Below are 26,922 nucleotides of genomic sequence, written 5' to 3'. Positions count from 1 at the left end.
GTACGTTTGCCCTGAGCATTTTAATCCACATTTTGCTGAATTTGGCAAGTAGTCTTCATAGTTGGTTCTTTATAGCTATGGCCATTTCTTGCTTAAGGAGCAGCTTTCTTTTCTCTTTTTCATTATTTTTGGGTTTTGTAGGTTTCAAGAAAGAAGCATAGTCGAAGCACCTTTATTTTGCCAAATTGGAAGGTCAGATCTGTATTTCTAAATAACTAGGTTATTTCAAGTAGACCTTTAACAACTATAGCTTAATTTCTCTAGCTTCAAAATAATTCTAGAGTCTCTCTTCATAAGAGGATTTAAATCGCAGATGCAGTGAAGACTTTCCTTTCTGTTCATTCAAGAATTACCTTCGTCCAGATTTTTACATACACAAAATTTGGTGGCTTAAATATGTTTCAAATAATGCACCATGTAATCTAAGCTGAATTTATTAAATCTAAATAATTATTGAGTGCCTGCTATGTGCAAAGCATTGTTCTAAGCACAAGGAGTACATCAGTAAGCAACAGACAGAAGTCTCTGCCTTTATGAAGTAGCTTATATTCTAATGAAGATACAATAAACCATAGTCCGTAGATAATTAAGAAACTAGTATGTCAGGTGGTGATAGGTTCTGTGCAGAAAAAGCAGGGAAAGGGAGAATATTGGTAAGGTAGGGGAATGACATTTGTTCATTTAAATAAGATGGTCAAATGCTTCATTTGCATGGGGACATTTGAACAGAGACTTGAAGGAAGAAGCAGCAAGCCATGAAGACACTTGAGAGAACATTGCATACGGGGGAGAAGAGGAGTACAAAGCCTTGAGGTGGGAGGATACCTGTTTTGTCTGTTCCAGCAGTTGAGAAGGCCAGTATGGTTGAATTACATGGAGCAAGGGAAAAGGTCAAAGGAAATGAGGTCAAAGAGGCAACAAGACACAGATCATGGATGCTTTCAAAGGTCATCGTAAACACTTTGACTTTTATTCTGACAGCATTTTATTAGACAGTCTTGTGCAAAAGAGTGCCATGACGTGACTTACATATTAAAAGGATTACTGTAGCTAGTAGGCAGAGAATAGACTGTTGAGAGGGATAGACAGAACAGAGAGACCCATTGGGAGTTTATCACAATAGCCTGGTTAAGAAACAATGGTGGCTTGGGCCAGGGTAATGGTAGTGAAGTTGGTGAGAAGAGCTGACTAGTGAGTTAAGATATGAAAGAACAACACAGGAGGAGGTACTAGAGACCCCAGTTAGGCTAGAGAATATTTGAGATGGGAGCAAGCAGGCTAGAAGAGTGGTGGGCTGTGAACAGAGTAGTTCTCTACATTAGTAATTTTGGAGGTGGAGCATTCTGGAGGGATGAAGAGATATAGGTTGCGTTCACAAGCGTAAGTGACTGAAGTGGAGAAGAGAAGGTTGTTTGAAGGAGATGGATAAAGGAGAAGAATAAGATATGATGGTTTGTTCCCATTGGCCCTGAATTTATCTGGGGGATGGCAGATCCTGAGGTAGTTGGGAAGGAAGTGAGCCTGGTCTGCCTAGTATATACATAAATTGTTTATATACTTTGTGTATAAATATGCTTTGTGTACAAATTACATTTATATATATTTAATAAGGCTAATGAGCCCTATATATAATACACAGAATTATGTGTTTAATATGTTGCTCAGTTGATCTGGAGGTACTTAAATGAGTATCACTGTATTCTTTTTTTTTTTTTTTTAAAGATTTTATTTATTAATTTGACAGAGAGAAATCACAAGTAGACAGAGAGGCAGCCAGAGAGAGAGAGAGGGAAGCAGGCTCTCTGCCGAGCAGAGAGCCCGATGCGGGACTCGATCCCAGAACTCTGAGATCATGACCTGAGCCAAAGGCAGCGGCTTAACCCACTGAGCCACCCAGGAGCCCCAGTATCACTGTATTCTAAATAAACATCTTGCAAGGCAGTCTATTGGACAATGTCACTACTGCTCCTTCTAGCTTGAGGAATTTCTTTGAAATTAACTTCAGAACATGTCATTGTGTGTCCTATTGGACATTGTCATCATTGGACTGGGAGATCCTTGTCCTTTAATGCTACATTTGATAATGGGAAATAATCAGTAGTCATTTTGAGCCACAGCAAATCACTAAGTTGGGGAATAGTGATTAAATATTAACTTTGTTGTTTAAAATTGAAACTGCCTATAAAATAATTATGCTGATTTTACTGTGTGACTCATAAGCAAACTTAAAATAGTTTTAAAAAATGTTCTGAGCAAAAGCAAAATATTAGAATAACCTTTCGTAGTGATTAGTTTGAGGTATGAGGTATGGCAAGTTTGATTACAAAGTTCAGTCTTATTCCTGTAGAGTAAAAGTAATATAAACTGATAGATCACATCCTAAATTATTTCCCTTATCTTTTTCATGCTCAAGAACACTGTATGTGTCTTTGTTTTTCATTTAGGGCTACAGTCTAAACAAATTAACTTCAACAAATGTTCATTCACTTTTTTTTTATATTTGATACCTACTCTGTGCAAAGCTCTGGACTATTTTCTTGAGAAAATAAATAAGACCTGTCCCTTCCCCAAAAGGAACTTAAAGTCTATAACAAACACACAAAATCAGTGCAGGAGCACAGGGGCAAAAGGGAGGAGGCTTTATGACAGGGATTACGCTGACTTTTTCTGTACATATTATCTCATTTACTTCTTACAGTAGCCCTGTGAAGTAGATGAGTTTAATTCTACTTTGAACTTGAGCAAGTCTAAAGAGCAAATTACTCAGGGTCAAGAGCAGTAAGTGACAGAGCTGGGTTTTTAAATTCAAAGTACTAATTACTGGCCAAGTATAGGAATAACCAAAACCTTGGTTTTGGTTTAAGTTGGAATATCTGTGCCATGCACATTTATACATTTATTCAATATGTATTATAGTAATACAGTGTCAGGGAAGATTTCTGTTCTGATTCTAGTCCTTTATGCATTCACTGCTCCTAAACTCTTCTATAGCCCCTCAAGAATACTCCAGACTGGGAGCAGTAGAGTCAAAATAGGAAATAAAAAATGTTTCGGTTTTTATGCTGTTTGATGCTTTGTGATTTGGCTGTGTTATCTTTCTGTGTGGGATGAACTTACATAGTGAAAGTGACTGACTTGTAGCTTCCACTATTATCATTTTGACTACCTAGGAACTCAGAGGTAGCAATAAATTAAAATTTATTTGCTCATGTCTTCAGATCAAACCTTTCTTTGGACAGTGAGCTGTACATTTTAGATTGATTCTGAGTTTGAAGCTAAAAATAGTGAATGATGTTTAAGAAACAAACATAAAATTGCATAATAGAATGCTTTCTTGTCTCAAATAGGCACTTTCTAGTAGTGGTGACTGATTAGATTATCGATGAATGTAAAGCATTGAGTAATAAAAGTAGTATTAGAAGTTACTGCTTAACTTGGGATACTTCTATGACTCCAGTGTTTAGATCAGAGTCACATATTTACAATTCAGATAGCTGTTAATTCTTTTCCCCAGACATTTTGTTTTGTAGAGTGTTTACAAATAAACACTAGAAAGTCATGTATGCTCAGGAATCATTAGAATAGATTAGATATATCTGCCAGGTGTTAATTTCCTTCTTTCTTATTATGAATACTTAACAGAAGCCAGACTAAATTGCTTTGCTTATGAAAACATCATTATGCCCCACAACCTTTAAACTACTTACAGTAAGATGGCAATATTTTGGAACTGACACCTCAGAAGTTGCCTACTTTATTTATTATTTATATATTTATTTACTTAAGACAGGGTGAGATGGAGAGAAAGAATGAGAAGGGGCAGAAGGAGAGGGAGAGGGATAATCCTAAGCAGGCTCTATGCTGGGCATGACACAGGGCTGGATCTCAATGACTCTGAGATCATGACCTGAGCTGAAAGCAAGAGTCAGATGCTTAACTGACTGAGCCACCCAGGCACCCCAGAAGTTGCCTATTTTGAATCATTACATTCTATGTATTTGACAGGTAAGGACCCTCGTAAATGGCGTGTGAATATTTGTAGATTTTCAAAAAATTACTTGAATTTGCTTTAGTACTAAATTCCTGCTGTTTTCTTCAGTTGGTCTCCTAGGGATAGATTTTCTATTTCTGTGAGCCAGAAGTGCCTAGAAAGGAATATCCCTCCAGGGGCAGCCCTTAACCAATGACTGAGGAGCATGGGTGTATAAATTCCCAGCTTGTTTACTGCTTGGTTGAAATAATTCTTTTGTGGCCCTAAAGTCTGAGCCTCAAAACTACTGTAAAAACTCAATTAGCTTCATAATGGTAATTTCCCTCTGTTATAACCCATTTCACCGCTGAGCCACTCAAATAAACTACTTGCCCTCAATCCTTGTTGCAAGATCTAATCTGTGTTGAGTGGGTGGGAGTCCAACCTACGACATCACAAATTCTCCTTCAGTGAGAATCCTCATCCTCCAGGTGCAGTTAATCCCCATCTCCTCTATCGTTTTAGGGCGCTTTCTTTCTCCTTAGAACAAGTCTCACATTTTGCCTTAGGTGAGTTGCTTTTTTCTCTTTATTGTATGATAGGGTCAGAACAATATCTCCTATTTACTTATCCTTCTGCTTTTCTTTAAAAGTTGTAGAGTAACTCTTGCATTCTTCTGTCTTGCAAAGCAGTTATTCTAGTTACTTATATTTACTCAAAAGTCTATTGAATTACATTATGTACACCTAAGTAAAAGGTAACTCAAATTTATCCTAGGAAAGTCATGTAACTCTTTTGGGAATTAGTACTGTTTCACGTTTCTAGACATTTCTAGAGTATACAATAAAAGTTTGCTTAACAGAACTCCATCTAACTAATTTGCCAGATTAATCAGTTCTCTGAATTTGCTTTTTTTTTTTAATTTTTTTTTTTCCTGTCAGTATGGCAGTATGGCATATGTCAGTATGGCAACTCTGAAGGCTTGTGACTAATAAGCTACCCTCTTACATATCTGTCCATCACCAGTTTTACTTTATGCTATCCAAGAGTTGTTTGTCCTTTCCTAAAACTATTCGTTCAAGTTTATTATTTGTGGTCCTTCATAATTCAATTAAACAAATGCAATGTTAATGCAACATTATAGTTATTTGTAGGAAAACGGTGTCAGAGTAGTTAATACAAGCTTTTGTAATAGATTTTGGTATCTTAGGGGTTTAATACAATCCAAGTTATTTCTCACTCCACAGCGCAGTGAGTTGAGCAACTCTCCTCCATTTTGTCCAAACCGTCCTTCAAAGTTGCTTCAGCAAAAAAAGGAGTTGAGAATAATATGGAATAATTTTATGACTACACCTGGAAGTGGCTTAACATACTTCTTACATTCCATTGAGCAGATTTAGTCTTATTGCTCCCAACCTAACTATAAAGGAGGCTAGAAATGTAGTCTTCCTGGTACATAAAGAGAGGACATGGAGGACACAAAGGGATGGACACAAAGAATTATTTCTGTTGTAGAAGATAAGTTGAGTACATTGGAGAGACTTGATAAAGATTTAAAAGCTTTATATTGTTACTCCACATAGGGGATATATTATGATTATGGCTTATACAAGGAAGAAGGTGTAGAATTCCAAGCTCTTAGACATGTCTAAAAAATGCTCACATTAAAAGACTGGAAAATAAATGAACATTGATGACTTATAAAGTAAAACATATATATATTATTTATATGCATCATTTTCAAATATTCCTATTTTAGTTTCATTTTGGGGTTACCTAACATGCAACCTTTCCTTATCTAATTAGATAGGAAGGATTCTTCTAGAGAACCATTATTTTATACAGTTAATAGCAGGCCTCTACAGACAGACTCCTTAGTTTCAGATTGCAGCTCTGCCACTTACTTGGTGTGTGAACTTGGACAATCTACTTTTGCTTTCTGTATCTCAGTTTCTATATATAAGAAATTTAGGTAGCAAAAGTGTATATTTCATAAGGTTATTGTTAGGGTCAACTAAATGTATATAATAAGCACTTAGAAAAAATGGCACACATGTGGTAAGTACTATATAAGTGATAGCCAGTATTATATTTTGATTTTCATCATCATCATTATTATAAGATTTGATTCCATTGTTTTCTACTGAGTGACCACACTATGAAGTGATACCGCAATAAATACTTGTATGATTTAAAGTATTTTGGTTGAAAACAACAAAAAAGCAACTTTGGCTAAAGCCAGTCTTAAAAAAACAAAGAAAATGTTAAAGAATTATTTGGAAATAGAAGAGGTATTTCGTAGAATAGAAAGCAAAGCTGAGCACACAAGTAAGATGGCAGTATAGGAGGCCCTGGCCATGGTTTGCCCGCAAAAACAATGATTTGACAACTACTAATGAGTGAAATATCTCTGGAAAGCATCAGGGTGCAGCAAAGAAGCTCCAGCAACCAAGTGGAGCACAAAAACCAAGAACGGCCACAAGGACAAGTGTAGGAAGCAATTTACCTATATCAGCTTATCCCATGGGCCATAGCAAAGCTTTGTACTTCCCTCTATGGAGATAAGGAGAGCAAAAGGACCCCAGCAGCCCTCATTGCCATCAGGGACAACCATAGCCTTCAGTACTGAGGAACACTGTAGTCTCTGCTATTGCTTACACAACAACAGAGTGCAGACACCAATGCAAGGTAATAAATGACATCGAAAATCAAGAAAACATGACAGCAGCAAAGGAACAGAGACAGTTCCCAGAAACTGACCCCCAAAGAAACAGAGACCTCTGAAGTGCCTGACAAATAATTAAAGAAGCTCAGCAAACTGTAAGAAAATGCAGGTAGACAGCTCAATGAAATCAGGAAAATAATACATGAACAAAATAACTTCAACAAAGAGAAACTATAAAAAGGACCAGTCAAATTCTGAGCAAGGAATATAATGAATGAAATGGGGTGGGCGCAGGGAGAGGCCGTAGGGAGCTTCAACTGCAGACTTAGTCAAGCAGAAGAAAGAATTGGCACACTCAAATATAAGTCAATTGAAATTAACCAGTCACAGGATTAAAAAGAATGAAGAAGAATGAAGAGAGGCTATAGGATTGATGAGACATCAAGCAAATCAATATGTACATTGTAGAAGCCCCAGAGGAGAAGACACAGAGAAAGGGGTAGAAAGTTTGTTTAAAAACAAAAACAAAAACAAAAAACTGAAATTTTCCAAATTTGAGGAGGGAAATGGGCATCCATATTTATGAAGTTCAAAGGACTTCAAATGGGACCAGTTCAACACTCGTTGAACATATTATAATCAAACTGTCAAAAATCAAGGGTGAAGAATTTAAAAAGCATCTTAAGATAAATAAAAATACAACTTACCAAAATTTATAAAATGTTACAAAAAAGGAAGGAGAGACATCTAAGATGCTTGGGAGGGATGTTTATTGTGATCAATGCTTATATTTAAAAACAAATTTCTTGAACATCCTAACTTTACAATCGAGGAACTGGGAAAGGAAGGACACAGTAAACCCAAAATTAGCAGAATAAAGGAAATAAAGAAGATTAGAGCACGAATAAAGAACAATGATAGAAAAATCAACAAAACTAGGTTTTGTGTGGAAGGTAAAAGAAAAAACTCTTAGAGTTTTTTAAGAGAACTAAGAGAAAAGAAAGAAGACTCAAAATCAGAAGCAAAGAGGAGATATTACAATGGCTACCTCAAAAATAGAAATGATCATCAGGGACTACTATGACCAAACTATGTGCAAACAAATTGGATACCCTAGAAGAAATAAGTAAATTTCTAGGAACATACAGCTTATCAAAACTGAATCACGAAGAAATAGAAATAAATTATCATATGGTTTCACTTGTGGAGCATAAGGAACAACATGGAGGACATTGGGAGATGGAGAGGAGAAGTGAGTTGGAGGAAATTGGAGGTGGAGACAAACCATGAGAGGCTCTGGACTCTTGAGAAACAAACAGGATTTTGGAGAGGAAAGGGGTGGGGGGTTAGGTGAGCCTAGTGGTGGGTATTAAGGAAAGCACATATTGCATGGAGCACTGGGTGTGGTGCATAAACAAATTTTGGAACACTGAAAAACAAAATAAAAATTTTTTTAAAAAGAAGAAGAAATAGAAAACATGGGAGATTGGATTAGTAATCAAATAACGTTCAACAAAACAAAAACAACAATAAAAAGTTCAATACCAGATGACTTTCAAGGAAGATTTAATACTAGTCCTCTTCCTTTTTTTTTTTTTTAATATCCAACTTTTATTGCATCTTTAAAATATCATAGATAAGTCAGAGGAATCATCTGACATCCTCCTCTTTCTGTAGCTGGACAGTTTAGATTTTATCAGTCTGCTGAACCTTTCCTTTTTCCGAAGCAGATACCATCCAAAAATTTTCCGATATCCTTGTTTTTAACTGTTGTGGCTTTCTAAATTAAAGCAACTGAATTTGATACAAGTTCAGTGTTGTTTCCTTTGGGAATTAACTCATCTTTCTGGGCTTGAGATACTGAATAAGCAATAGCTAGCCTCATCCAAACCCTGTGACTATAGTTTTCGCCCATGAGATTTTGGATTTCAACAAGCAAACCATTGTCCTGAATAATGACGTTGTTGGGGAAGGGAACATATGCAGACCTCATCTTGGAAGCCCAGTGTTAACATTTCAGTCATGTTCTATATGACAGTGGTCAGTTCCTATTTTCCCACCATTTGTCAACCCAGAGCCTCTTCTTTTTCTTTTCAAGGAGATGGAGTTCTACATTGATGAGATTAAAATCCCCCTGCAGAGTTCCCCTGGGACCCTTCACATAAACAGTGCTTAAAACAACACTTCAGAGTGATGTCAACATTTCTGAACCTTTGATACTTTGATTGCTGAGAATGGTCTTCATTCTCACAGAAGATACAACAACAACAACAAAAAAGCAATGCGAATCCTTCATAAACTATTCTAATAAGCAAAAGAGGGCATGCTTTCAAACCCATGTTATGACATCAGCATTACCCTGATACTAACCAGACAGAGTCACCACAAAAAAACTATAGCCCAGGGGCTCCTGGGTGGCTCAGTCAGCTCAATGTCCAGCTCTTTATTTTGGCTTACATCATGATCTCAGAGTCTTGAGATGGAGCCCCATGTCAGGCTCTACACCCACAGGGAGTCTGCTTGAGGATTCTCTCCCTCTCCCTATGCCCCTCCCCCCTGCTCATGCTCTCTTTCTCTAAAATAAATAAATCTTTTTTAAAAATTACAACCCAATATCACTGAGAAACCCAGATGCAAAAGTCCTCAGTAGAATACTAGCAAACCAAATTCAGTAGCACATTAAAGGATCATACAACATGACCAAGTGAAATTTATTCCTGAAATACAAGGATATTTCAGTGTACACAAATCAATGTGATATATACCAAATTAACAAAACTAAAAGAAAAACAAGTGTAATCATTTCAGTATATATATATCATTTCAGCAGAATAAACATTTAAAACATTTATAATAAAATCCCTTAAAAATTGGTATAGAAAGAACTTACTTTTCAGCACAATAAAGGCCATATCTGACAAGCCCACATGTAGTATCATAATGGGCAAATACTGAAAGCTTTCCCTCCAAAATCAGGTACAAGCTAAGAATGCCCATTCCTAGCATTTCAATTCAACATAGTACCAAAAGCCCTAGTCAGAACAAGTTTAAAAAATTGATAGATAGCTTGATAGAAAGAATCAAATGTGAAAAGAAGTGGAATAGTCACTTTGCAGATGATATGGTCTTATATATAGAAAAACCTAAAACTATAACCCCCCCAAAACTGGTAAAATTAATAAATGAATTTAGTAACATTATATGTTATAAAATCAACATAAAAAGCTTAATCATGTTTCTATATACAAACAACAAAGTATCTGAAAAGGAGATTAGGAAAACATCCTATTCATATTAGCAACAAAAACAATAAAATGCTGGGGAATAAACTTAACCAAAGAGGTGAGAGGCTGATACACTAGAAATTATAAAGCAATGATGAGATAAATTAAGGATAACACAAATGAATGCAAACACATCCCATGTTCATGGATTGGAAGAATTAATATTGTTAAAATGTCTGCACTGCCCAGAATGACCCACAGATTCAGTGCAACAATCCCTATCAAAATCTTAATGGTGTTCTTTACAGAAAGAGACAAAAAGCCCTAAATTTCATACAGAACCATAAAAATCCCCAAATGGCCAAAGCAATCTTGAGTGAGAAGAGCAAAGCTGGTGGCATCACGCTATAGTAATCAAACTGTATGATACTGTCATAAAAACATATAGACCACAGAATGAAATAGTCCAAATAGGAATCCATGCACCTTTAGTCATCTGATTTCCACACGGGTGCCAAGAATACCTAATGGATAAAGGACAGTCTTCTCAATAAGTGGTTCTAGGAAAGCTAGATATCTACATGTATAAGAATGAAATTAGATTTTTATGTATGAAATTATATCATACATAAAAAGTAATTCAAAATGGAGTAAGGGCTTAAACATGAGATCTCAAACTATAAAACTCATTGAAGAAAACATAGGGGGAAAGTTCCTTGATGTTGGTCTTGGCAATGATTTTTTTTTTTCTTTTTGCATGTTTATTGCCAATCAGATTTCTTCTATGAATGTGATTATGGTGATGATTTTTCTTTTTTCTTTTCTTTTTTTTCTTTTCTAACTCCATTTACTTTTTTTTTTGGGATATGACTGCAAAAGCACAGACAACAAAACCAAAAATGAGTGAGACTACATCAAACTAAAACTCAAGCATTGTAGTATTCTACACAGCAAAGGAAACCATTAACAAAAGGAAGAGGCAGCCTACAGAATGAGAGAGAATATTTGCCAACCATATAGTCAATAAGAGGTTAATATTAAAAAAATCCTATAACTCAATAGCAAAAGATAATAATAAAATGAGTGGGCAAAGGATCCAAATAGATGTTTTCCCAAAGAAATATACAAATAGCTACCGGGTACATGAAAAGGTGCTCAAATCACTAATCATCAAGGAAATGCAAATCAAAACCACAACAAGATATTACTCACATCTGTTAGAATAGCTATTATAAAAAAGACGAGATAAAAAGTATAGATGAGGATGTGGAGAAAAGGGAAGCCTTGTACTTTTTTGGTGGAGATCCCATATGACCTAGAAATCCCTCTTCTGGGTACATAACCAAGGAAATGAAATCAGTGTTTCAAAGGGATATCTGCAGTCCTATGTTTATTGCAGCATTATTCATAATAGCCAAGATATAGAAATAATGTAAATGTCCATTGACAGATTATGAAATGAAATATGATGTATATATCTGCAGTGGAATATTATTCAGTCAAAACAAGAAGGAAATTCTCCCATTTGTGACAACATGGATGAACCTGGAGGACCTTATGCTACACAGAATAAGCCAGTCATACAAAGACAGATACCACTTTTATGTGGAAATGATCTCACTTTTATGTGGAAATCTTAAAATGTTGAACTCCTGGAAGCTGAGAGTAAATTAGTGGTTGACAGGGGCTGGTAGAGGGGCACATGAGAAGTGTGGTTAAGGGGTACAGAGTTTCAGTTTTGCAAGGTAAGTTCTGGAGATCTAATTTACATCAGTGTGAGGTTGGTCAGAGACACACTGTGATTGAAACACTGTAACCATTAGAATGGCCAAAATTAGCAAGACAGGAAACAACATGTGTTGGAGAGGATGTAGAGAAAGGGGAACCCTCTTACACTGTTGGTGGGAATGCAAGTTGGTGTAGCCACTTTGGAGAACAGTGTGGAGATTCCTCAAGAAATTAAATATAGAGCTTCCCTATGACCCTGCAATTGCACTACAGGGTATTTACCCCAAAGATACAGATGTCATGAAAAGAAGGGCCATCTGTACCCCAATGTTATAGCAGCAATGACCACAGTCACCAAACTGTGGAAAAAACCAAGATGCCCTTCAACAGACGAATGGATAAGGAAGATGTGGTCCATATACACTATGGAGTATTATGCCTCCATCATAAAGGATGAATACCCAACTTTTGTAGCAACATGGACGGGATTGGAAGAGATTATGCTGAGTGAAATAAGTCAAGCAGAGAGAGTCAATTATCACATGGTTTCACTTATTTGTGGAGCATAACAAATAACATGGAGGACATAGGGAGATGGAGAGGATAAGGGAGTTGAGGGAAATTGGAAGGGGAGATGAACCATGAGAGACAATGGACTCTGAAAAACAGTCTGAGGGTTTTGAAGGGGCAGGGGTGGTGGGAGGTTGGGGGAGCCAGGTGGTGGGTAATATGGAGGGCACGTATTGCATGGAGCACTGGGTGTGATGCATAAACAATGAATTCTGTTGCTGAAAAGAAATTTTTTAAAAAAGAGAGAGAGAAAGAAACACTGTAACCAGTAGGAGAAGGTTAATTTCTTCTGTCTTCCCTTAAAGAAGGGAAAGTGAATACCAGACATGCAAAAACATTGGTCATCCACTTTGGTGCTGTTAGAGGCAAAAAAGATTAAAATTCCCTTTACATATTAAGGTCAGGGATGGGGAATGGGACAAGCACATAAGTAACTGGTACAAGCAACAAGTGATCCAGGTTATAATGTATGTGTGGAGCAGATTAGACAAGAAGAGTGGGCTGAAGGCCTGTAGATGGCAGACATAAGAGTTTAAACTTGTTCCAGTAGGTGGAAGGAACTAAAACTTGTCAGGAAAGGAGTGGCTTGCACTGGAGTTCTAAATTAGAAAATTTGACATCCATGAGTTGGATAAACTGAAAGAGAGAAGAATCAGAAGAGGTTGTTTTTGTTTCATGAGTCTGTTCATTCAGCAAGCATTTATTGAATGCCTGCTATGAAGCCAGGCAGTATTCTATGAGCTGAAGAAATAGCACTGGGGGAAAAAAAATCCATGCTCTTAAGGAGTTGGACTTTAGTCCAAGGGACACAGTAAACAATTAAGGAAACTAATATGCCATTTGATGATAGATTCTGCAAGAATATTAAACCCTTGAGGACTTGATATTAATGGTATATGAAAGAAGAGAGGGAAGTTCAGCGCACTGTTTCATACAGAAAAGGGAAGGAAGGTCCTTCTGAGCTGGCATTGGAGCTGAGATCAAATGATGTGGTGGAGCAAGCTATGGAAACTTCTGGGGCAAGAGAACATTCCAGGCAGAGGGAACAGCAACTGAAAAGGTCCTGAGTCTCGCACTTGCTAGCTTGCTTATGATGGTAGATCACTATTTTCAAATCGCTCAGCACAGCAAAAAAAAGTAGAGCTTCTCCAAGTCAAGACTATGAATGAAGAAAGCATAGTGGACTAGATTATCAAAGAAAAGTACAGATATTAAGATTAGATCTGAAATCACCGCAATAACATACAGACACCTACACCAATCTTAAAGCGATAAATACTGTGGCAAAAATAAAGCAGATTTATAGTAATTGGGGAAGTTGATTTTGAGGAGAGCCTTTCCAAAGAGGTGACAGAAGAGCTACAGGAAACCCTAAATATTAAGATCTAGTGTTCAAACACTAAAGCTTAATGATGTAGAAAATGATCTTTGATTTAACCAGTTTTTGTGATAATTCCATGCTGGTTCCGGTTTTAAGTTGACTTACCATTTTCTGCAAAGCAATTTGTAATATACTTGAATGACAATTAAGGTTCTATCTGTGAAAATTATAGTTGCAGTTTACAAAGTAAATGTAATAAATTCAGAATATATCCAGAGTTTGACTACGTCTCACTTCAATTGTTTCCCTGATCGAACCCAAAGAATCACAGATTTCTTCCCCAAAGTATACGTAATGAAGGTCTAGAAAGGACTATTTTCCTATTCAATTTGTTCTGCTTATTTATGTAAAGATAACATCCTATTGCTTTTGCATTTTAAGAAAACATATCTTTTTCTTTATAGTAAAATTAAGATTATTTTGCAGGTAGCAATAAGTCAGAGGGGAGTTTTATGGAATTGTAAAGACTAGTCTGTAATCTGCCAGTCACATTATTTGGGTTCTGGTTGTGTGCAAAATAGCAGTGTTCTGTACATTCTGTTCTATAGAAGGCCTTAGGCACACGCTATTACCTCGACTTGTGATCATCTCAATATTGCTGTCTCAACTTATAGTCATATCAATATTGTTCTCTCATTGGTTCTCCTTGTCACTAAGTCTAACCAAATCACTTGTGGGTTGGACCCCAGCACACCAAATACAGCTCTCTGACAGCTATCTCCCTTATCATAATAGCTTCTTTTCAACCTATCCTCACCCACCATTATATTACTCAGGTCATAAGAAAATGTATTATTATCTGATTCCTAATGTCATAGAAATCCATCACATTTTTTAATGGCTGGAGATTAATACTAATGGGATGGGAGATGTAGGAGTCAACATTGCTATGTTTATTCATTTAACAAATACATACTAAATACCAACTAGATGCCAAGGATACATTGATCAAATCCTTGCCTTCATGAACCTCAAAGTCTACTGGGAGTAATAGACAAAGAAATATAAATAAAATTGTTAATTACAAATTTGAATAAGTACCGTGATTTTTAAAAAGCAGGTTAATAAAAGAAGAGCATAGTCAGGGACAGCCACTTGAGATGGAATTATCAAAGGAGGTCTCTCTGAGGAAGTGACAGAGGAGCTTAAGGATAAGAATACAGCAGCCGTGCTAATAAAATAAAAAGACTGGAAAGTCATTCCAGAAAGAGAAAACATAAATGTTGAATACTTGAAGGTAGGAAGGGGCTCAGAGTAAAAGAAGGCTAATGAGGCATATTGAGGCAGAGGGTGAATGGTGGGAGTTGGGAGTTAGAGAAGTAGGGAAGAGCTGAGTCAGGACTGTGCTATGGCAAAGTGTTTACAGTCCAGGAATAATGGTAAGACCTTGATAGAGGAGTGACATCATTCCATTTACGTATACAAACCTTGTAGAAGGTATAATGATTGAAATAATTTAGGTGAACGATGGCTATGACTGGGGTGACTATGTACATATAACCGAATGAATCCCAGTTTATTTTACTGCATTTGATGGTGGATTTGATGTGGGCAGGAAAGGGAAGAATTAAGGTAGATTAAGACATTGGGTTGAGCAACTGGGTGCCCTCTGCCAGTCAGGGGAAGACTCAAGGACTGACAGATGGTTTTTTGCTAATAAAGTATAAACTCAGGTTTGGACTTACTAAGTAGAAGCTTATTAGACAGCCAAGTAGAGTTGTCAAGTAGATAGGTCAATAAAAGTGACCTGAACTCAGGAGAAACATCAAAGACAAGTGGAATTTGGGAGTTATTAGCGTATTGGTTGATTTAAAATCCATGAGAGTGATTGAGATCATTGTACCATTTGAGAAAGGAAGACTGATTTACATCAACTCCTGCATCATGCCAACTTCATTTTTTCAACATGTATTTATTGAGCTCCTACTACACTAGGCCCTTTTCTGTGGCATTGTAGTCACAGTAGTGAGTAAAGGAAACCCATCATTTGCTTTCATAGAACTTCTATTTAGTTAATGAAGCAAAAAATTAACCAATAAGCAATAAATAAATTTATTATAGAGAGGAGAAGGAGCAACGAAGGGGACTATATGGAATTGGTCAGTGAGATAGGATTTTTTTTTTTCCTACTACTGATGTCCTGGCAGCTATCGGAAGAGAGTAGTTCAAGAATAACAAGAATAACTAGTTGCCTCAATCAGATGTTGCTAAGAACCTGAGGAAGAAGGAGACCAAGCTGGAATTGTTTCATCACTTTCTGCAGAGTGGTGACAAGAAACAAAACAGAATTGAGGGCTTTGAAAATAAAGAAGTAGGGATAGTGATGATAGCTGTTTTGAAGGAGTTAGCTATAAAGGAAAGCCAAGAAATGGACCATAACTAGTAGGAGGAATGAGATTAAGGAAGTATTGTTTTTAAAAACAAGCCAAAAAGATAACAATTCCAGAGCATGCTTGTGATTAATGGGAGCGATCTAGTAGAAAGGGAATGAGGGGTTAATTGAGGGAGTGAAATCCTTGAGAAAATAAGAGGAGATAAGATCCCCAGTGGTACGTGGAGGGCATGATGGGACCAGCATCTTCTCTTTCACTGTAACTGGAGGGAAGGCAGGAGGGATGGAATGTCTGTAGACAGGTTTGTAAATTTGATGGGGCGGGGCGGGGGGAGGGAGTAGCATCTGTTCCAGTGCTCTGTTTTGTCAATGAGCTGTGCAGTGATAATGGAAGGAAAGGGGTTTGAGAAAAGAAAGGTCATAAAAGATCCTGTGGGAGGATAGAAAGTCAAGTTACTAAAGAAGTATAGCAGAATTGCTGTGCATTAGAGAGGACTCACTTAAGATTTATGGTAATAAATTTAACATGAAACAGTCAACAAATTATATACTTTTTCCCCAATCACTTTCATTCGCTTAATTCCCAGCACAGAGAAGGCATATAGCTGGGTTCATCCAATGTTGTACTTTTTCCAGATGAATACAATGGTTAGAAACAGGATGAAGAAAATTAAGTGTATTAGCAAAGGAATGAAGAATCATGAAATGTAAGCTGATTAAGGAGAGAACTAAAAACAGGAAGAATGGCCAGGGGATCATGAACGGTTAGAAAAGGGATATTACTCATTCCTTTGGTTTATCCATTCATTTTAATAGTTGAGCCCCTACTATGTGCTAAACATGGTTCTAGCCCTGTGGATCTATTCATGAGCAAGACTGACCCAGTCCTCTCACAGGGTAGGGTGAGATAGAGAATTAGAACCGGTATTTTCTTTTAATTTTTTTTCTTAGTATGGTTGACCCACAATGTTGATTAATTTCAGGTGTACCACATAGTGGTTCAACAAGTTTATATACTGTCCAATGCTCACCACAACTGTGGCTACCATGTGCCCTCCTACAACACTATTACAGTATCCTTGACTATATTCCTTATGCTGAGCCTTTTATTCCCATTCATTCCATAATCAGAAGGCTGTATCTCCCACACCCCTTCCCCTATTTTGCCATGCTACACACTCCCTCCCCTCTGGCAACTATCAGTTTTAGAATCAGTAAGTATTAAAGTCAGGTTTTGCTGATGGCTATGAAGAAATACAAAGTAGGGGCAGAGAGAGCCGTAAGTGGGAGGAGAGAGCAGTGAAAATTTAGATAAGGTGTTCCAGGAAAGGAATTCTCTTCAGTGAAATTGAACAAAGACCTGGATGAAATGAGGAAGCAAGCCTGTGAATAACTGGGGAGTAGCGTGCTCCGCTGAAGAAGCAGGGAGTGCTTGTCGGTTTTTTCATGGCATTAGTAGTTGAATAGTGAGACCTATTATATTTTTGAATGGTGTTTTCAGAATACTAAGGTGACACAGCTAGTTTAAGCAATTGGTTATTGCACAAAAGTCATTAGAGTGAGCAGTCAATTCAGTTCACTCTCATTTAAGCAGATGAAATGTTTAAATATAAATATACCCCATAATCAGGTCTGATGTGTTTATCATTATTTTCTCCAATGACTAGCATTGGAATGCCACACATGATAGCGTTCAGTTAATATTCATTAAGTGAATTCTTATGTCCACATAAATTTTAATACTTATAAACACGAATCATTCCCCATTCAAACCTTTTCAGAGAAGTTCTAAGGGAGGAGTGCAAACAAACCCAAGGTCTTTTCCTTTGCTCTGGGAGTGCAAAAAATAAATGACTTATTTTTTTTAAAATTAGATATTGTTCTGATGCCGTAAGATAAACCTGTTTAAAATATAAAATGTATTTATATTCTAAATGTTTTTTAGAATGTTCACCAAGTTGTGCAACCATTACCTAATTCCAGAACATTTTTCTCACCCTAAAAAGAAACCCATATAGACTGGACCCATTAGGAATCATTCCCCTCTTTCTAGCCTCTACAGCCACTAATGGCACTCTGTCACTGTCTTATTCCAGACATTTAATATATATGTGGTATCACACAATACATGTTGCTTTATGTTTGGCTTTTTTCACTTAATGCGATGTTTTCAAGGTGAATCTATGTTTAGCAGGTATTCATACTTCAGTCCTCTTTATACCTGAGTAATACTCCATTGTATACCATATTTTTTTTTAAAGATTTTATTTATTTATTTGTCATAGAGAGAGAAGTGAGAGCAAGCACAGGCAGAGTGGCAGGCAGAGGCAGAGGGAGAAGCAGGCTCCCTGCCAAGCAAGGAGCCTGATGTGGGACTTGATCCCAGGACACTGGGATCATGACCTGAGCCGAAGGCAGCCGCTTAACCAACTGAGCCACCCAGGTGTCCCTATACCATATTTTCTTTATCCATTCATCATTTGATAGACATTTGGGTTGTTTCCACTTTTTGGCTACTATAAATAATGCTGCTATGACTATTTGTCTAGTTTTTGTGTGGACTTTTTGTTTTTGCTTTCATTGGTTTTTTTATTAATTTTTATTAATTTTTTATTTTTTATAAACCTATATTTTTATCCCCAGGGGTACAGGTCTGTGAATCACCAGGTTTACACACTTCACAGCACTCACCATAGCACATACCCTCCCCAATGTCCATAACCCCATCCCCCTTCTCCCAACCCCCCTCCCCCCAGCAACCCTCAGTTTGTTTTGTGAGATTAAGAGTCACTTATGGTTTGTCTCCCTCCCAATCCCATCTTGTTTCATTTATTCTTCTCCTACCCTCTTAACCCCCCATGTTTCATCTCCACTTCCTCATATCAGGGAGATCATATGATAGCTGTCTTTCTCTGCTTGACTTATTTCGCTAAGCATGATACCCTCTAGTTCCATCCATTCCGTCACAAATGGCAAGATTTCATTTCTTTTGATGGCTGCATAGTATTCCATTGTGTATATATACCACATCTTCTTTATCCATTCATCTGTTGATGGACATCTAGGTTCGTTCCATAGTCTGGCTATTGTGGACATTGCTGCTATAAACATTCGGGTGCACGTGCCCCTTCAGATCACTACGTTTGTATCTTTAGGGTAAATACCCAGTAGTGCTATTGCTGGGTCATAGGGCAGTTCTATTTTCAACATTTTGAGGAACCTCCATGCTGTTTTCCAGAGTGGTTGCACCAGCTTGCATTCCCTCGAACAGTGTAGGAGGGTTCCCCTTTCTCCGCATCCTTGCCAGTATCTGTCATTTCCTGACTTGTTAATTTTAGCCATTCTGACTGGTGTGAAGTGATATCTCATTGTGGTTTTGATTTGTATTTTCCTGATGCCAAGTGGTATGGAGCACTTTTTCATGTGTCTGTTGGCCATCTGGATGTCTTCTTTGCAGAAATGTCTGTTCATGTCTTCTGCCCATTTCTTGATTGGATTGTTTGTTCTTTGGGTGTTGAGTTTGTTAAGTTCTTTATAGATTTTGGACACTAGCCCTTTATCTGATACGTCGTTTGCAAATATCTTCTCCCATTCTGTCAGTTGTCTTTTGGTTTTGTTAACTGTTTCCTTTGCTGTGCAAAAGCTTTTGATCTTGATGAAATACGAATAGTTCATTTTTGCCCTTGCTTCCCTTGCCTTTGGCGAGTTCCTAGGAAGATGTTGCTGCGGCTGAGGTCGAAGTGGTTGCTGCCTATGTTCTCCTCAAGGATTTTGATGGATTCCTTTCTCACATTGAGGTCCTTCATCCATTTTGAGTCTATTTTCATGTGTGGTATAAGGAAATGGTCCAACTTCATTTTTCTGCATGTGGCTGTCCAATTTTCCCAACACCATTTATTAAAGAGACTGTCTTTTTTCCATTGGACATTCTTTCCTGCTTTGTCAAAGATTAGTTGACCATGGACCTTTTTTTTTTAATTCTCCTAGGTATATACCCATCAGAATAAATGGCTTTTTAAAGACATAACTGTGAAAAAGTTTTATCTTAAAAATACTTCTCTCTTAACTCCATAATATATCTGTCTTAAAGAATACGTGAAGTTATTTCTAGTACTTATTTAAGCGACTAGTGGAATGTATTAATTTTCTCCAGAAATCTGAGTAACATTAGCGCTGCAGGAGATGTTCCCTCTGTGGCTCCAGATCCCCTGGGCTCACTGCCCATTACATGGGTGGAGGCCAGCACTTTGCAGCAGTCTGGTGGGGGCATTGGGAATGCAACTCTGAACAGGTGGTGGGTTACCTTTTTGTCAACAAATATTGCTTCTTCCTGAAAGAATCTGAAAATCTTGAAATTTAAGACCCGGAAAATTTTCTTGGAGCTCATTTAATCCAGTGCCTTTGTTTTAGAAATCTTTGAACCAAGGTATGTCCACAAGGTTAAAATGCCTGCCTGGGTTCGTAGAGCTGGTTGGTTAGAGACCCAGGATGAGAAGTCAAATCTCTTGATTGCCACTTCAATGCCCTGACTACTAAATTTCATTTTGTCTCTGTTGTCTAAATGTGAAGTCCTGAAACAACAACAACAAAAAACCTAATTCATGTAAGTGGCATTTTCAGTTATAAGTTTACAGAAAAGTTTTTCAGAGTTTTACAGGGAACGCTAACTATCACATTTGTACTCATTAATTCACAGGGACAGGGTGGGGGAGATAAGAGTAATAAAGAAACACTATCCCTTTTAGCCTATGCATAAGGAGGAAAGAATTGTAGGCATTTGTAAACACTCAGACAATCATAAACAAAGGTCAGCAATTCCTGTTAGCTTCCCTTAAGAATCAGTCCTTTTTCTTATCACATTTTAACATTTACATCCCAGTAGTTTTAAAAGGGGGTTGAAGGATTAAGCATGATTATATTATCCAAGTGTAGTCAAATTACGCAATAGATTATACAGTTAATCACTTGGATCCCCTAAATGTCATGCTGAATATACTTGATCCCTCTCACAGTGAGTCAGAAGTGGGAATGGGTTCATTCACTATTTCCAGTAAGCAGCATAGGGCCAGCAGGTGTTGTGACTTGTGGGAAAGGGCAGGACTGGAATGCTTGCTTATTTGGAGAGCTCAGAAATGTACCCATGGGTCCTTCTGTAGCGCTGTACGTGAGACCACAGGCAGCTGAGAAGTGTTGGCAGTACCACAGCCTCCCCCAGCTTAGAGGAGGCTCTTGATGCCCTCTGAGTCTGGTCATATCACTCCCTAGCACAAAGCTGGTAACAGGTGCCATGTACAGCCTTGTGGTCCAGGCACGGGTCTCAGCTTTGCCACACTCTGTGGGATCTTGGGCACATCACCTCAGATGTCCTCTAGTCCCCCATCTGTAAAATTAGGAGTGGGGCAGACTAGCTAATTTTTTAGAACTTTTGGATTTAAAATATAATCTGAGGGTTTTGAAGGGGCGGGGGGGATGGGAGGTTGGGGGAGCCTGGCGGTGGGTATTAAGGAGGGCATGTATTGCATGGAGCACTGGGTTTGGTGCAAAAACAATGAATTCTGTTACACTGAAAAGAAATAAAATATATAAATATATAATGTATATATATAAAATAAATAAAATGTTATGGCTCTACAAACTAGTGGTTTAAGATGTCACATATATTAGATATTGGAGATATAATATGAAGGTAATACAAGTTTATAAAGTTAGAGCCATCTATGAGTCCTATGTGACATTGGCCAAGTTACTTAACTTCTGTAAGATTTTATGTTATCCTTAAAAGGGAAGTGATGATAATACGATGTAGGGGCAAAAATGGCATTAATGCAAAGACTTTAATATAGTGCTTCATATATCCTAAGATTCAGTACATATTTTATAGTAGCAAGTAGTAGTAGTATTTTCTTAAGGATATTTTATACTAATAATATCGTGTTCTCTTTAGAATTAAGTAAAATCTCAGCAAAATTTAATAATATTGTAAAGCATTTGACTAAAATATTCTTTAAAAGATTATAATTAATTAACCCTTAAGTAAACTGGGGGTGAAAATCCATGATTTTGATAATGGAGTGGTGGATAATGGGCAAGTTCACTGTTAAAGGTAAAAAATAAGGGAAGAAATGTGATACAGAGGTCAACGTTAATAGAGCAAGTGAAAGAAATTGAACTTTTTTTTTCCTTAGTTTTATTGTTGTCTGTAATCTTCCCTATATATATTTATCTCTCTTAATTTGGCAATGAAATCCCTTATGGAAAATTTATCCAAATTAGTGGCAATAGTAGTAGAAAGGCCTTACATTGTATTTTTTAAATGAAATTATTATTATTTTTATTTAGCATGTAGAAATAAACAGTAAATCCAATTCCATGTGAGCTGCCTCCTTGTAATTTCTGCTAGCTTTGCAAGTACTATTTTGGTGTGAACCAAGGACTTAGGAGCTTAGTAATTTTGGGAACAAAATACACAGAAATTTTTCCTCAGGATGTTGATATGAAACTACCACTATTCAGCAGTGGTTTGCTAAACTATTTGAAGGAATTTGTTTAAGAAAAAGTAATCAAAACCCATTTGTAAAAAACAGTAGTTTGGTGATTGATATCTTAGAGAATTAACTACCTAATTCTCCAAAGAAGAGGGGTGCTATCAGTGGATAGTGTAGATGAGACTCTCAAAGGTCATCTCTGAATATATATGTTCTGTGTGTCCCACACCTACTCCATCACCATCTTACCTTACTTCACTATTGTAGGTGACAAATGAGAAAGGAAACATTTTTATTCCTCATGACAAATCTCAGTGGCTTCTGATATATATAGTTCAATCCAGAAATGCCTTGTCTCCCATAAGAAAATTGTTTTTCACTACATTGTAATTTCCAGATAGGGTAATGTTCTTTGGTTTCTAATATTTCTTTTGTACTTCTTTTATAGGAGGCCAGTTGTAAGAACCCCTTACCTAACACCCTTCAAACAAAAGACTTTGAAAGAGATACGCAAAAACCATCTCTAAAATCCAGGGTAAGTTGTCTATTCCTTTGGTTTACCATGAGAAACATTTAGCAGGAATCTTGATGTTCTCCTGTTTCCATACTCTGTTTCTTGCATTTCCCTCAGCCTTTATCTTTGTTTTTATTTTTGGACCTGGTTGCATAAAAAGCAATTTTTATTTAGTACATTTAACCAAAGGTGATATTCATCCCCAAATTTTCAAGATATTCCTCTTATTTAACAGTGATATTTTTTAGTCCATGGCTTTGCTTCTTCTAAATCAGAATTGTTTGCAGCCTACATCATAGGAAGTAGTCGAATGTAGTAGTCTTTCCTTGATTGCTTTGAGGGGTAAATTACAATTTCCAACTGTCATTTCTCTTTTTCAAAATAGAAATCAGTTTATTGATCTTTCATAATTATGAAAATAACACATAATCAATTAAGTAAATTTTAACCAGGAAGAAATAAGATCATACATATGACAGAATAAAGAGTCTAATATATAAAATTTTGTTTTCCTTATTAAGAAAAATCCAAAATACATATAATTGTTTTGCCAGTGAAAAGAGAAACCCCTTTAACCCATATGTCATGAAAATTTCTTTGATCATTTGTCTAACCAGAAAAGTTACTGCATTAATTTTAGAATTCCTTTCCTAATCTTTAATCTTTTAAGTAGAAGTTCTTCTGTTTATTTGGGTCTGTCGAATATTCCTAACTGGCCACCAGAACATTTATAGAGCTATTGATTTTCCCCATTCTGAAAAAAAAAAAAAATATTCACCAAATTTTCCCGAGTCCATTGTAGGCAAAATTTTAAAAGAATTCTAATCTCTGATTTTAATTGCAACTTACTGTAAAACTAATTCTGTAAAAGGTAAATAAAGTGAAGTATTGAGTTCATTACTTAATGTCTTGGTTATAGTAAGTCTGGTTTATTTTTAAAAGAAATAAAAAAACCTTTCTTTATAAAACCTATTCCACCTTGATTTTTTACCTGGAAAATTACCCAAACTATCCAGCATGCTTTCCTTTTCAGATACAAATTATTTTTTGTATCTTTTTCTCTGAAATATTTGTGTCTGCAAACCTATGTGTAATTAACTCAAATGTATAATAGAAATTTTGTTTATTGTGAATTAATAAAAATTCAGTGTAAAAAATACACTCATAAACAAATACCTTGAAAAGGGTAGGATTGGAGGGAAATTATTAGGTAGCATTTACTTATTAATTCCATATATTAGTGTAACTACCGTTATGTGATGAGACCCTAGAAGGATTACTTCCTAAATAAAGATAATCTCAAAACCCATCATAAAAGTTGTTTGACGGGATTGTATTACTTTTATGAAATTAATCCTATTTGGAATTTTCAGGTATGTACAGAATCAATAATGTGTATTTATTATCCTCTGTGAGTCTCACTGTATGATTCATGAATAAACTAATACAGTAGAGAAATTACTTCATTAGTTAAGCTTTGGTTTTTAATTTAAGCTTCTCTGTGGCTTTACATAACCAAGTTTACATTTACATGAGCAAACTAAGCTCTGCTTAGTTTATGGGTCATTAAAATCCTTGTAATTTCAAATCCCAGATATGAGGCAGAGCATGGGAGCTATAAGAGATTATAAAGAACTGACTCTTTCACCAGGGTTGTATCTTGAGGTTTTTTTCTCCCAGTTGATCTTTGAAAGCTAAAAGCTGAGAACATCTTCAAAATATGGTTGATGTGTCCTTTCTAGAGTGACTTTGTGAGCTATGAGAATGATGTGTATCGTTGATATTAAAGTTACTCCATTTGGCCTGCATAGCCGTCTTTCTCAGATATCTCTAGTTACAGCTGTGTTTGCATTGGACAGCTAAGTATCTGTGATCCCTATATGGCTGGAGATGTAAAATGGTAATCCAGAAATGGCATATTTCCATTGACTCTGGAGATGTTTCTCTAGTCTAAGCCATCTGTCCCCATCTGTGTTCCCTCTGCCAGTTTTTGTCACTGTTCTTAGGCATAGGAAGGATTATATTTCTCTTCCTTGGGTAGGAAAGCCACTTCTTGATTTGAGTCCAAGCTAGAAAAAAAAAAAAAGAAAAAAAAGGATACTTCCATTTCACAGTGCCATGACACCTCCAGGATGAGCAAGGATCACCAGCCCTGGCAGCTTGGTAGCTCAAGGAATATTCTTTGACCATTTCATGCCCAATACTAATACTGTGTAGAATATGTATGCAAGCAAATAATTGGAATAATGATGAAGAGAACATCAAATAGATTCATAAAGAGGTATAGAGCATAGAAAGGCACAGCTCCTATGACCTGAAACACTTAAGACTACAGAAGACAGTCTTTTTTCTACTAAACACAGGTACTCTAAACAAGCCTCATAAGCCATATTCATTGGCCTCAGTATAAACCCAGAAACGAGGGTAGACAGTTATTTTCCTTCTCTCTACGGTGTGGGTATGTTCTGGACTTCCCAGTGTAGTTGCTGTGTTCTTGACCGCAGCAAAAGAATTGAAGGTCCGGTCACTGTATGAGAATGAATATCAAATTTGTTCAGTGCTAGGATGAAGGTATAAAATAAAAGGTTATGTGTTGTCGTTCCTGACTTTTATCAGTGGATAAAACTATGCTGATAAAAATTTAAATTATAAGCACGTAATAGTTTTAGTTAGTCATTGGACTCTCTTAATGCTTTTATGGAGTTTTCTTTTAGGATACAAAGTCATATTAACTAAAAAATATGTGATAAGGATAATGCAGTTATCAAATACAGTTGTTGTAATAGCAACAACTGTTAAATTATTTTTCTTTCAAAGGTTAATGGTTTCATGTATCATGAATTATTTATGGAGATTTTCCTCAATAATGAGAATAGTTGTCACAGTTGTATTTTCTTAAGTGTTTTTAAAAGTACTTCTATCTACTAGCAAAGTAAACTAGAAATTTTAAATGATGTAGGGTTTTGAGAAAATTTAATGGCAGTATAATTTTCAGTAAGTGAATTAATATAAAGAGTAATTTAATAAGCATTAAATTTTACCAAGCTTCTAAGTTATTTTTAAAACTATTGTTGATGGTCATGCATATATTGTACATTGCCTTAATTAATGTGTACATTCTGATTCATGTTCTACTTTTTCCCAGTTAATGTTATTTCTACTATGCATCTCCCTGCATCAAGCTAGTTTGCATCCTTATTTTTCTAATAAAAGTAATAGTAGAAGTAATGGTGATAATTATAGCTAACATTGATCAAATGCCAGACACTATGTTAATTACTTAATGTAGAGCTTTTTTTTTTCTGTTCAATATGTTCTAACAATATTCATTTTTGGCAAGACTATATGAAAGTTTATTTAGGTATCATTCCATATTTTTCCAGTATTTAGGCTATTTTCAATATTTAGATCATTTCAAATATTTTGTCAATACAAACTTTTTTTAAATTTTTTTTAAAAGATTTTATTTATTTATTTGACAGGCAGAGATTACAAGTAGGCTGAGAGGCAGGCAGAGAGAGAGAAGGAGGAAGCAGGCTCCTCGCCGAGCAGAGAGCCGGATGCGGGGCTCGATCCCAGGACCCTGGGATCATGACCTGAGCTGAAGGCAGAGGCTTTAACCCACTGAGCCACCCAGGTGCCCCAATACAAACATTTTTTAAGTGACTAATTTTCACATGAAACCTTTTGTGCACACATGGGAAGTACAGTCATAAGTATGTACATCTTTAACTAGTCCCAACTTTGCAAATACTTTAAGATGTTGTACCAGTTTACATGCTTAACAGCTGAAGATGACGGTTTCCATTTTTCACATCCTCACCAACCCTTACTAATATCAGAGTTATTGTTTCCCCAGTCTAATGAGTGTGAGATGCATCTTGCAGTTGCCTTAACTTGAATTTCTCTAACTTCTAGTTGTGGCAGAGACATTTATTATTCACTCATTACCTATGTGTTTCTCCAATGTTTCCCAACCCCATTGCAGTTAGCTGAGGCCAGCTAGCTACTTCTGGCCAGTAGGCCATGAGCAGAAATGATGAGTGTGACTTC

General features: G+C 36.5%; 1 protein-coding gene and 1 pseudogene across 11 annotated transcripts in view; one reads left to right on the top strand and one right to left on the bottom strand.

Annotated features, from left to right (window-relative positions):
* FAM13A (family with sequence similarity 13 member A) overlaps positions 1 to 26,922 on the top strand; it is a 362,150-nt gene that overhangs the window by 159,360 nt on the left and 175,868 nt on the right. For all 11 annotated transcript variants that reach the window (XM_059375944.1, XM_059375935.1, XM_059375924.1 and 8 more), the window contains one exon: positions 22,804 to 22,890. In XM_059375944.1, coding sequence (XP_059231927.1) covers positions 22,804 to 22,890 — 87 coding nt within the window. The remainder of the gene's footprint in view (positions 1 to 22,803; positions 22,891 to 26,922) is intronic.
* LOC132008101 (large ribosomal subunit protein uL6-like) lies at positions 8,322 to 8,880 on the bottom strand (annotated as a pseudogene).

The sequence above is a fragment of the Mustela nigripes genome, chromosome 1, assembly GCF_022355385.1.
Source record: "Mustela nigripes isolate SB6536 chromosome 1, MUSNIG.SB6536, whole genome shotgun sequence".
Classification (NCBI taxonomy): domain Eukaryota; kingdom Metazoa; phylum Chordata; class Mammalia; order Carnivora; family Mustelidae; genus Mustela; species Mustela nigripes.
The sequence above is the reverse complement of the archived record's forward strand: the minus strand, read 5'-3'. Positions and strand labels throughout refer to the sequence as shown.